Source organism: Penaeus chinensis, chromosome 39 (assembly GCF_019202785.1).
Source record: "Penaeus chinensis breed Huanghai No. 1 chromosome 39, ASM1920278v2, whole genome shotgun sequence".
NCBI lineage: Eukaryota > Metazoa > Arthropoda > Malacostraca > Decapoda > Penaeidae > Penaeus > Penaeus chinensis.
In genome coordinates this window covers 15,893,980-15,905,961 of record NC_061857.1, presented here as the reverse complement: position 1 = coordinate 15,905,961, position 11,982 = coordinate 15,893,980, and the positions used below count along the sequence as shown (strand labels likewise).

Here is an 11,982-nt window from a genome sequence, read left to right as displayed (position 1 = left end):
TATATATAATTTTATGTATACATATACATGTGTATAAATATATGATTGTGTATATATATGTGCAACTCGTGATCAGAGAAAACCTTATTTTACTACTTATCATACTCTTACCTTGCGTTATGCTCCCCCCCGTTAGGGTAAGATTTTCATGCAGTGATTCGACGGATCCCAAGGTCGCCGCCTTCTCGGTTTTCCTGGGCTGAGGGAGTATAAAGCCTACGCTCCTTCGGCGTGCTGGCAGTTGCCTCTCAACGTCTGAACACTCAACATGGTTTGTCTTGTGGAGATTGCACTTTTTATTTTTCTCTTCACCTCTTTGTGTAAAAAAAAAAAAAAAAAAAAAAAAAACATTATTGATGATTAGACTGATTTTCCCCCCCGATGAATCAAGAATGATTTTACAAGCAGGATCTTGAAATCATTTAGCTAAACATTTTAATTCCCTATTTTGTTAATTTTGGGCCTAAACTGTGAATCGACTATATCTTATGATTTTCACTCAGGTCCGCGCACTGTTCACCGTCATGGTCCTGGCCCTCGTGGTCGCCTTCGCCGCCGCCGGTCACTTCGGCGGAGGTGGATTTGGTGGACGCTTTGGTGGATTTGGCGGTGGAAAATTCGGTGGATTCAGCAGCGGAGGATTCGGAGGTGGATTTGGAGGTAATATTTATTTTCTTGAATTCGAAATTATCATCAAGTATTTTGTATTGTATCTGGTGATCGCATGAACTTGCATATAAACGGAAGGATATTTATTTAGGCCTAAAACAATTGTAATAGTTATTGTAATAACTAAAATGCATTCTAGTGGGTACATATTCTTTGTTCCCGTTAAACGAAAATATATGAAGAGCATCTGATTCCGGAGCATTCTCACAAAAGCTGGCATTTCCACAGGTGGACACAGAGGCTTCGGCGGAGGTTTCGGAGGATTCAGAGGCGGGCACGGAGGATTCGGAGGCGGATTCGGAGGCGGATTCGGAGGCGGATTCGGAGGTAAAATACTAAATTTGGACCCGAAAATGTGTAGGAATGCAAGGCCGAGGACATTTTTACCAGAGCCTTTAGGCTGCATGAAATCTAAAGTAAAAGAAAATATATATGTATAAAAAGCTTTATGAAGTGGTTTGCCACTTCTTTTTAAGAAATGTTATACTTTCCAACTTTGTCGGGCCCTTTGTCGGGTGTGAATTATGCCTCTAGCTTGTATAATCGTCATTATCATTATTTTCAGGCTATGGAAGGTAATCAAGGACACGGGCAACAATTTTTTTTTATATTTCGAAAATAAACTTGCTATAAAAAGTTGATTTTTTTTCATTAAATTGTTATTATCCTTACAGAATTATAAGACTAAACTTGAATTTCCTCTTTGAAAGAAAAATATTGTTATCTTCAATTGTTAACAATCACATGATGTCTATTAGATATATATCCATATAACCATGTACGGTTTATAGGTATGATCCCTTGAGATTATCAACTGCAAACCATTTTAAAAATTCGACCGCGCGACACTTCTGACGAAAAGAATGAAATGTGAGAGCAATTTTTCTATGAATGAAACACGACTGATATCATACGCTATGCACGTTAAAGCCAAGGATATTAATTGGGAAAATGTAATTAGCACACACACACACACACACATATATATATATATATATATATATATATCATAAATGCATGTATATGTATATACATGCATATATACACACACATACATATATTTATACACACATACATATATATATTTATATATATATACAAACACAATATATATATATATCCATATCACACACAGACCCACACATATATATATATTCACACATATACATACATACACAGTATATATATATGCATAATATATATATGTAGGCCTATATACATGTATATATATTCATATATATTCATACATATATACATATATACATACATATAATGATTTATATAGATAATGCTATATATATGATATAGATAGATATAGATTTATATATATGTATATAAACCTGCACGGTATATATATGCACACACATGGTATATATATGTACACGGACACACACACACACATATATATACATATAGATATATTTATATGTGTGTGTGTGTGAGTGAGTGAGAGTGTGGCTGTGTGGATAAATACATAAATATATACTCACACAACTGATATCTATCTATGTATCTATATATATATATATGTATATATATTTATATATACACAGGCACAGATATATATGCATATGTATATATATATATCACACCAGAATCCTGCTCCGACTCTCCGTCAAAGCAGGCTTAAGTTTTGCCTGAATGCATCTGCGGCGAAATCTGTGACAAACGTCCAGCCTCCCAAGGCCTTCCCTGCCATGTGCACGCCAGGAGGGAACCGGCGACCGCAGCTGAAGAGACCAAATGCAGGGGATTTCAACGAGCCAGAGAGCGTGATCTAGGCAGCTGTGGATTATTTCACTGTTTTCCTTTTGTGCCAGAAATTCAGATTCCAAGCGATTCCGTCGTGTGGGAGTTAGCAGATTTGGTAATTTCTGAAACGTTTTCATGATGTGTTCCAAGTTGCTTCAAATTTAAGTAAATGTGTTCTTCCATATTCCTACCTGTTTTGTCTATGTGAGTGAAAGTTGTCGACATATAAAATTTGAACTTATTTGCTTATCTAATGCTTGTACATTTTTGGTAAAAGGATTCTATTCTAATTTTCATATTGGTTATATATCAGTAATTCGAAAGATTATGAAGGAAAATTACTTAAATATAATAGTTTATAGAGTTCCCTTCGTGAAATACGTTCAAAGCTAAAGGTTTTAAAGAAGGTAAAGAAAAAAAGTTACCGATGCAACATTAGCTAATTTACGAATGGACGAAAGTGGCTGCCATTGTAGGTTTGCCTTCGAAAGTGATAAAATAATGTCATGATATTTTCAATTGTATTCGGGAAAACTAAGCTTTATGTAATTTTTGGTACTTCATGTGATAAAAAGTAAACACGTAAGTGTCACTGATAGTAGCTTTATTATCGAAATAAGAGGCCATGTTTTACCGTCCATATCCTGGAAAAGAAAAAAGAAAAAAAGATTAAGCAACATTGGGAACTACCTTTAACTCCAAAAAGAATATATGTGTGTGGACTGCAATACTTTACCTCCAAATCCACCTCCGAACCCTCCGTGTCCGCCTCCGAATCCTCCGAAACCTCCACCGAAGCCTCTGTGTCCACCTGTGGAAACGTTAAAGTTTATATGAACATTTCCTTTTATATACAAGTTCATGTTGTCACCACTTACAGTACGAAATACTCGGGTATTTGAAAAAAAAAAAAAAAAAAATTACCTCCAAATCCACCTCCGAATCCTCCACTGCTGAATCCACCAAATTTTCCACCGCCAAATCCACCAAAGCGTCCACCGAATCCACCTCCGCCGAAGTGACCGGCGGCGGCGAAAGCGACCACGAGGGTCAGGACCATGACGGTGAAAAGTGCGCGAATCTGAGGAAAAAAAAATCAAAGGTAACTCATATTTTGTTTTTTTTCAAAACCTAACAAAACCGAAGATGACAACGTTTAGTTCAACAATTTCAAGATCCTGCTAGTAAAGTTATATCTACTTCTGCGTTTATACTGTCTGATCGTCTCCGTTTTTTCCCACAAAGTGAGAGGAAAAGAGATAAGAAAAAAGTGTTTTTTTTTCTATAAGACAAACCATGTTGCTGCTGAGACGTTGAGGCAACTGCCACCACGCCGGAGGAGCGGAGGCTTTATACTCCCTCGGCCCAGGAAAACCGAAAAGGCGGCGACCTTGGGTTCCGCTGAGTCACTCCATAAATCCCTTATCCTAACGGGGGAAAATAAGCAGTGCGCATAACAGTAAACGAGGAATGATAAGAGAAATGTAAAAGGATTTTGTTCGTGTGGAAAGACTGATATTTATATGACTTGCATGTTTAGTTTAGACAATAATAAGTAAAACTGTTACTATGAAACGTTTAAAATATATATATGTACACACACACGTACACATCTACATACATATACACAGACATATATTTATGTTTACACATACATATACATACACATATACACACGTGTCTGTATCTTCTAGCAATCTTATATATATTTTTTAACATTTATATCATATTGACCTATATCATATATTTCGGAATCTATATCAAATCTGCATCTAACTGACCAGGCACCGCAATACTGAAGACGGAAATCAAGCTATTCTAAATCTATACATTATAGACTGCATGCTTTACATTAAAGGTGTGTGGTTAGTGCAGGTTGTCTATACTTTGTCATTTAAAGGTTCTTGTATGTGATGAATCCTAAAATTTCGTAATCCTTGCGGAATTATGACAGGCTCAGACACGCATACATGCACGATGGCATTTAAACACCAACCTGGATACATACATTCGCGCTCGACTCGTGCGTACATATTTTATTTTTCTGTCATACTTATATGCTTCTATTCAATATGCTTTTCCCTCATCTGTTATTCTGATTTTTTTTTTTTTTTTTTGAGACGCACATGTTTCATTACAATTTCTTGTTTTATGTTTAACCCATTTCCCGCCAACTCATACAATGAGAGTCAACGAGCACTTTTTTGTTCTTAGTCTGCTACATATTCTGCCTTTTCATATTGTAATAGCAGCCGAATGAGCTATGGAGGGAAGTGATACTCGAAGGAATAAATGAAAAATATATCTTCACATATATTCATTTATATATGTTTGTATATAAGTGTATATTAAGTATGTGTCGTATATATATATCATATATACATTATGTATTATGTATGTGTGTGCATGTATAAGTATACATATTCATATGCATGTATTCAGGTGTGTATGTAACTATATATATATATATATATATATATATATATATATATATATATATATATGATATATATGAGCGTGTGTATATGATTAGATAAAATATCATATTGCTATTTAGTAATCATACTTATACTTTGTTTAGTGTTTATTTTCCCTCGTTAGGATATGGGATTCGAGGAGTGAATCAGCGGAACCCAAGGTCGCCGCCTTGTCGGTTTTCCTGGGCTGAGGGAGTATAAAGCCTCCGCTTCTCCGGCGTGCTGGCAGTTGCCTCTCAACGTCTGAACACTCAACATGGTTTGTCTTACAGAGCTAGTACTTTTTCTTTCTTATTTCTGTACCTCTCACTTAATTTGATTAAAAACATTGATGACTGATTTTTTTTCTCTTCAGTATACACGATGAATCAAAAATGATTTTACAAGCAGGATCTGGAAATCACTGGGCTAAAACATTTCATGTGAATCAGCTTTGATATCTTATGGTTTTCACTCAGGTTCGCGCACTGTTCACCGTCATGGTCCTGGCCCTCGTGGTCGCCTTCGCCGCCGCCGGTCACTTCGGCGGAGGTGGATTTGGCGGTGGAAAATTCGGTGGATTCAGTGGCGGAGGATTCGGTGGATTTGGAGGTAATATATATAATTTGTTTTATCCTAAATTAAATGTTAATTGTAATAACTAAAACGTATTCTAGTGTGCGCATATTCTTTGATCCCAAGGCTTTGTTCCCGTTAAACGAACATATTTGAAGATCATCTGATTCCGGAGCATTCTCACAAAAGCTGGCATTTCCACAGGTGGACACAGAGGCTTCGGCGGAGGTTTCGGAGGATTCGGAGGCGGGCACGGAGGATTCGGAGGCGGATTCGGAGGCGGATTCGGAGGGTTCGGAGGTGGATTTGGAGGTAAAATACTGTACTAAATTAGGACCCGAAAATGTGTAGGGATGCAAGTCCGAGGAAATTTTACCAGAGCCTTTAGGCTGCATGAAATCTAAAGAAAAAGACAAAATAGGTAGCCAACCCCGTTATTGCTTGAATCTGATTAACTGGACTGCAAGGTCGAAAGACGATTCCCAATTTTTCGTGTTAAACTTTCTAACTTTGTCGGGCCCTTTGTCGGGTGTGAATTATGCATCTAGCATGTATAAATCAATTAATGTTTTACAGTTTCATTAATCTTAATTATCATTATTTTTCAGGCTATGGAAGGTAATCAAGGACCTGGGCTACATTTTTTTTTTATATTTCGAAAATAAACTTGCCATAAAAAGTTGATTTGTTTTTCATTAAACAGTTATTATCCCTACAACAATTATAAGAGTAAACTTGAATTTCCTCTTAGAAAGACAAATATTGTTATCTTCATTGATAACAATCATATGATATCTAGTAGATATATATCCATATAATCATGTATGGTTTATAGGTATGATCCCTTGAGATTATCAACTGCAAAACATTTTAAAGATTCGACCGCGCGACACTTCTGACGAAAAGAATGAAATGTGAGAGCAATTTTTCTATGAATGAAACACGACTGATATCATAAGCTATGCACGTTAAAGCCATGGATACTAATTGGGAAAATATAATTAGCACACACACACACACATATATATATATATATCATAAATGCATGTATATGTATATATATATGTATACACACACACACACACACACACATATATATATATATATATATATATATATACAAACACAAATTATATATATCCATATCACACACACACACACATATATATATATATATATATATATATATATATATATATATATGTTCATACATATATACACAGTATATATATGTATAGTATATATATATGTAGGCCTATATACATGTATATTTATTCATATATATTCATACATATATACATATATACATACATATAATGATATATATAGATGATATATATATATATGATATATATATATATATATATATATATATATAAAAACCTGCACGGTATATATATATGCACACACACACATGGTATATATATGTACACGGACACACACACAGACATATATATATATATACATATATATATATATATATATATATATATATATTTATATATGTATGTGTGTATGTGTGTGTGTGTGAGTGAGTGTGTGGCTGTGTGTGTATAAATACATATACATATATACTCACACAACTGATATATATCCATGTATCTATATATATGTATATATATGTATATATACATAGACACAGATATATATGCATATGGATATATATATATATATATATATATCACACCAGAATCCTGCTCCGACTCTCCGTCAAAGCAGGCTTAAGTTTTACCTGAATGCATCTGCGGCGAAATCTGTGACAAACGTCCAGCCTCACAAGGCCTTCCCTGCCATGTGCACGCCAGGAGGGAACCGGCGACCGCAGCTGAAGAGACCAAATGCAGGGGATTTCAACGAGCCAGAGAGGCAATTTTGGATTATTTCACTGTTTTCCTTTTTTGCCAGAAATTCAGATTCCAAGCGATTCCGTTGTGTGTTAGTTGGGAGATTTGGTCATTTCTGAAACGTTTTCTTGATGTGTTCCATTTAAGTAAATGTGTTTTTCCACATTCTTACCTGTTTTGTCTATGTGAATGAAAGTTGTCGACACATAAAATTTGAACTTATTTGCTTATTTAATGCTTGTTTATTTTTGGTAAAAGGATTCTGTTCTAATATTCATATTAGTTATATACCAGTAGTTCGAAAGATTATGAAGGAAAATTACTTAAATATAATAGTTTATAGAGTTCCCTTCGTGAAATACGTTCAAAACTAAAGGTTTTAAGGAAGGTAAAGAATAAAATTTACCGATGCAACATTAGCTAATTTACGAATGGACGAAAATGGCTGCCATTATAGGTTTGCTTTCGAATGTGATAAAATAATGTCATGATATTTTCAATTGTATTCGGGAAAATAAGCTTTATCTAATTTTTGGTACTTAACAATGAGAGTCAACGAGCACTTTTAGGTTCTTAGTCTGCTACGTATTCTGCCTTTTCATATTGTAATAGCAGCCAAATGAGCTATGGAGGGAAGTGATACTCGAAGGAATAAATGGAAAATATATCTATACATAGATATGTGTCTTCACTTATATTTATATCTATATACTTGTATATATGTATGTATTAAGTATGTGTCGTATATATATATATATATATATATATATCATACATGCATATATATTATGTATTATGTATGTGTGTGCGTGTATAAGTATACATATTTATATGTATGTATTCAGGTGTGTATGTAACTATATATATATGTGTGTGTGTGTGTAAATGTATGAGCGTGTGTATATATATTCAACTCATGATTAGATAAAATATTATATTACTATTTAGTAATTATATTTAAACTTTGCTTTGTGCTTATTTTCCCTCGTTAGGATATGGCATTCGTGGAGTGACTCAGCGGAACCCAAGGTCGCCGCCTTCTCGGTTTTCCTGGGCTGAGGGAGTATAAAGCCTTCGCTTCTCCGGCGTGTTGGCAGTTGCCTCTCAACGTCTCAACACTCAACATGGTTTGTCTTACAGAGCTAGTCTTTTTTCTTTCTTATCTCTGTACCTCTCACTTAATTTGTGTAAAAACATTGATGACTGATTTTTTTCTCTTCAATATACACGATGACTCAATAATGATTTTACAAGCAGGTTCCAGAAATGACTGGGCTAAACATTTTCATGAATATCATGTGAATCAGCTTTGATATCTTATGGTTTTCACTCAGGTTCGCGCACTGTTCACCGTCATGGTCCTGGCCCTCGTGGTCGCCTTCGCCGCCGCCGGTCACTTCGGCGGAGGTGGATTTGGCGGTGGAAAATTCGGTGGATTCAGTGGCGGAGGATTCGGTGGATTTGGAGGTAATATATATAATTTGTTTTACCCTAAATTAAGTGTTAATTGTAATAACTAAAACGTATTCTAGTGTGAGCATATTCTTTGATCCCAAGGCTTTGTTCCCGTTAAACGAAAATATATGAAGAGCATCTGATTCCGGAGCATTCTCACAAAAGCTGGCATTTCCACAGGTGGACACAGAGGCTTCGGCGGAGGTTTCGGAGGATTCAGAGGCGGGCACGGAGGATTCGGAGGCGGATTCGGAGGCGGATTCGGAGGGTTCGGAGGCGGATTTGGAGGTAAAATACTGTACTAAATTAGGACCCGAAAATGTGTAGGGATGCAAGTCCGAGGAAATTTTACCAGAGCCTTTAGGCTGCATGAAATCTAAAGAAAAAGACAAGATAGGTAGCCAACCACGCTATTGCTTGAATCTGATTAACTGGACTGCAAGGTCGAAAGACGATTCCCTAGTTTTCGTGTTATATTTTCCAACTTTGTCGGGCCCTTTGTCGGGTGTGAATTATGCCTCTAGCTTGTATAAGTCTATTAATATTTACAGTTGACATTAATCTTAATCATCATTATTTTTCAGGCTATGGAAGGTAATCAAGGACCCGGGCTACATTTTTTTATATTTCGAAAATAAACTTGCCATAAAAAGTTGATTTTCTTTTCATTAAATAGTTATTATCCTTACAGAATTGTAAGACTAAACTTGAATTTCCTCTTAGAAAGAAAAATATTGTTACCATCAATTGTTAACAATCATATGATATATATCCATATAATCATGTACGGTTTATAGGTATGATGCCTTGAGATTATCAACTGCAAACCATTTTAAAAATTCGACCGCGCGACAGTGCTGACGAAAAATATGAAATTTGAGAACAATGTCTTCTTTGATTGAAACACGACTGATATCATAAGCTATGCACGTTATAGTCAAGGATATTAATTGGGAAAATATAATTAGCACACATACACATACATATATATATCATACATGCATGTATATGTATATACATGTATATATACACACAAACATACATACATACATACACACACACACATATATATATATACACAAACACACAATATATATATATCCATATCACACACACACACACACACATATATATATATATTCATACATATACATACATACACAGTATATATATGTATAGTATATATATGTAGGCCTATATACACACAAACATATATATATATTCATATATATTCATACATATATACATATATACATACATATAATGATATATATAGATATGATATATATATGATATAGATAGATATAGATTTATATATATATATGTATATAAACCTACACGGTATATATATGCACACACATGGTATATATATGTACACGAACAAACACACACAAACACACACACACACATATATATATAAATATATTTATATGTGTGTGTGTATGTGTGAGTGAGTGAGTGTGTGGCTGTGTGTGGATAAATACATATATATATATACTCATACAACTGATATCTATCTATGTATCTATATATATATGTATATATATGTATATATACACAGACACAGATATATATGCATATGTATATATATATATATATATATATATATATATATATATATATATATATCACATCAAAATCCTGCTCCGACTCTCCGTCAAAGCAGGCTTAAGTTTTGCCTGAATGCATCTGCAGCGAAATCTGTGACAAACGTCCAGCCTACGAAGGCCTTCCCTGCCATGTGCACGCCAGGAGGGAACCGGCGACCGCAGCTGAAGAGACCGAATGCAGTGGATTTCAACGAGCCAGAGAGCGTGATCTAGGCAACTTTGGATTATTTCACTGTTTCCCTTTTGTGCCAGAAATTCAGATTCCAAGCGATTCCGTCGTGTGGGAGTTAGTAAATTTGGTCATTTCTGAAACGTTTTCATGATGTGTTCCAAGTTGCTTCAAATTTAAGTAAATGTGTTCTTCCATATTCCTACCTGTTTTGTCTATGTGAGTGAAAGTTGTCGAAACATAACATTTGAACTTATTTTCTTATTTAATGCTTGTACATTTTTGGTAAAAGGATTCTGTTCTAATTTTCATATTGGTTATATATCAGTAATTCGAAAGATTATGAAGGAAAATTACTTAAATATAATAGTTTATAGAGTTCCCTTCGTGAAATACGTTCAAAGCTTAAGGTTTTAAGTTAGGTTAAGAAAAAAAGTTACCGATGCAACATTAGATAATTTACGAATGGACGAAAGTGGCCGCCATTATAGGTTTGTTTTCGAATGTGATAAAATAACGTCATGATATTTTCAATTGTATTCGGGAAAACTAAGCTCTATGTAATTTTTGGTACTTCATGTGATAAAAAGTAAACACGCAAGTGTCACTGATAAGCTTTATTATCGAAATTTAAGAATAGGATGTGTTGTGTGAGAGGCCATGTTTTACCGTCCATATCCTGGAAAAGAAAAAAGAAAAAAAGATTAAGCAACATTGGGAACTACCTTTAACTCCAAAAAAAATATATGTATGTGGACTACTATACTTTACCTCCAAATCCACCTCCGAACCCTCCGTGTCCGCCTCCGAATCCTCCGAAACCTCCACCGAAGCCTCTGTGTCCACCTGTAGAAACGTTAAAGTTTAAATGAACATTGCCTTTTATATACAAGTTCATGTTGTCACCACTTACAGTACGAAATACCCGGTTATTAAAAAAAAAAAAAAAAAATATTACCTCCAAATCCACCTCCGAATCCTCCACTGCTGAATCCACCGAATTTTCCACCGCCAAATCCACCAAAGCGTCCACCGAATCCACCTCCGCCGAAGTGACCGGCGGCGGCGAAGGCGACCACGAGGGTCAGGACCATGACGGTGAAAAGTCCGCGAATCTGAGGATAGAAAATCAAAGGTGACTCATATTTTTTTTTCCAAAACCTAACACACCGAAGATGACAACGTTTAGTTCAACAATTTCAAGATCCTGCTAGTAAAGTTATTTCTACTTCTGCGTTTATACTGTCTAATCGTCACTGTTTTTTCCTCACAAAGTGAGAGGAAAAGAGATAAGAAAAAAGTATTTCTTTCTATAAAACAAACCATGTTGCTGCAGAGACGTTGAGGCAACTGCCCCCACGCCGGAGGAGCGGAGGCTTTATACTCCCTCGGCCCAGGAAAACCGAGAAGGCGGCGACCTTGGGTTCCGCTGAGTCACTCCATAAATCCCT

At 35.3% G+C, this 11,982-nt stretch overlaps 3 protein-coding genes across 3 annotated transcripts; 1 reads left to right on the top strand and 2 right to left on the bottom strand.

The window, feature by feature from the left end:
- The first annotated feature begins 524 nt into the window (after positions 1–524).
- Positions 525–2,450, top strand: LOC125046473 (keratin, type I cytoskeletal 9-like). Its single transcript, XM_047644252.1, has 5 exons — positions 525–660; positions 898–1,085; positions 1,235–1,244; positions 1,476–1,539; positions 2,294–2,450. The coding sequence occupies exons 1-5, from the start codon at positions 525–527 to the stop codon at positions 2,448–2,450; spliced, it is 555 nt and encodes a 184-aa protein (XP_047500208.1).
- A 558-nt stretch (positions 2,451–3,008) lies between these two features.
- LOC125046575 (WW domain-containing protein C660.06-like) lies at positions 3,009–3,490 on the bottom strand. The gene is made up of 3 exons (XM_047644366.1): positions 3,346–3,490; positions 3,158–3,232; positions 3,009–3,065 (listed from the first exon to the last, which is right to left on the bottom strand). Exons 1-3 carry the CDS (start codon positions 3,479–3,481, stop codon positions 3,052–3,054), a joined length of 225 nt encoding a protein of 74 aa, XP_047500322.1. The 5' UTR covers positions 3,482–3,490; the 3' UTR covers positions 3,009–3,051.
- Positions 3,491–11,154: 7,664 nt separating this feature from the next.
- On the bottom strand, positions 11,155–11,632 carry LOC125046576 (WW domain-containing protein C660.06-like). Its single transcript, XM_047644367.1, has 3 exons — positions 11,490–11,632; positions 11,303–11,377; positions 11,155–11,210 (listed from the first exon to the last, which is right to left on the bottom strand). The coding sequence occupies exons 1-3, from the start codon at positions 11,623–11,625 to the stop codon at positions 11,197–11,199; spliced, it is 225 nt and encodes a 74-aa protein (XP_047500323.1). The 5' UTR covers positions 11,626–11,632; the 3' UTR covers positions 11,155–11,196.
- Positions 11,633–11,982: the final 350 nt, after the last annotated feature.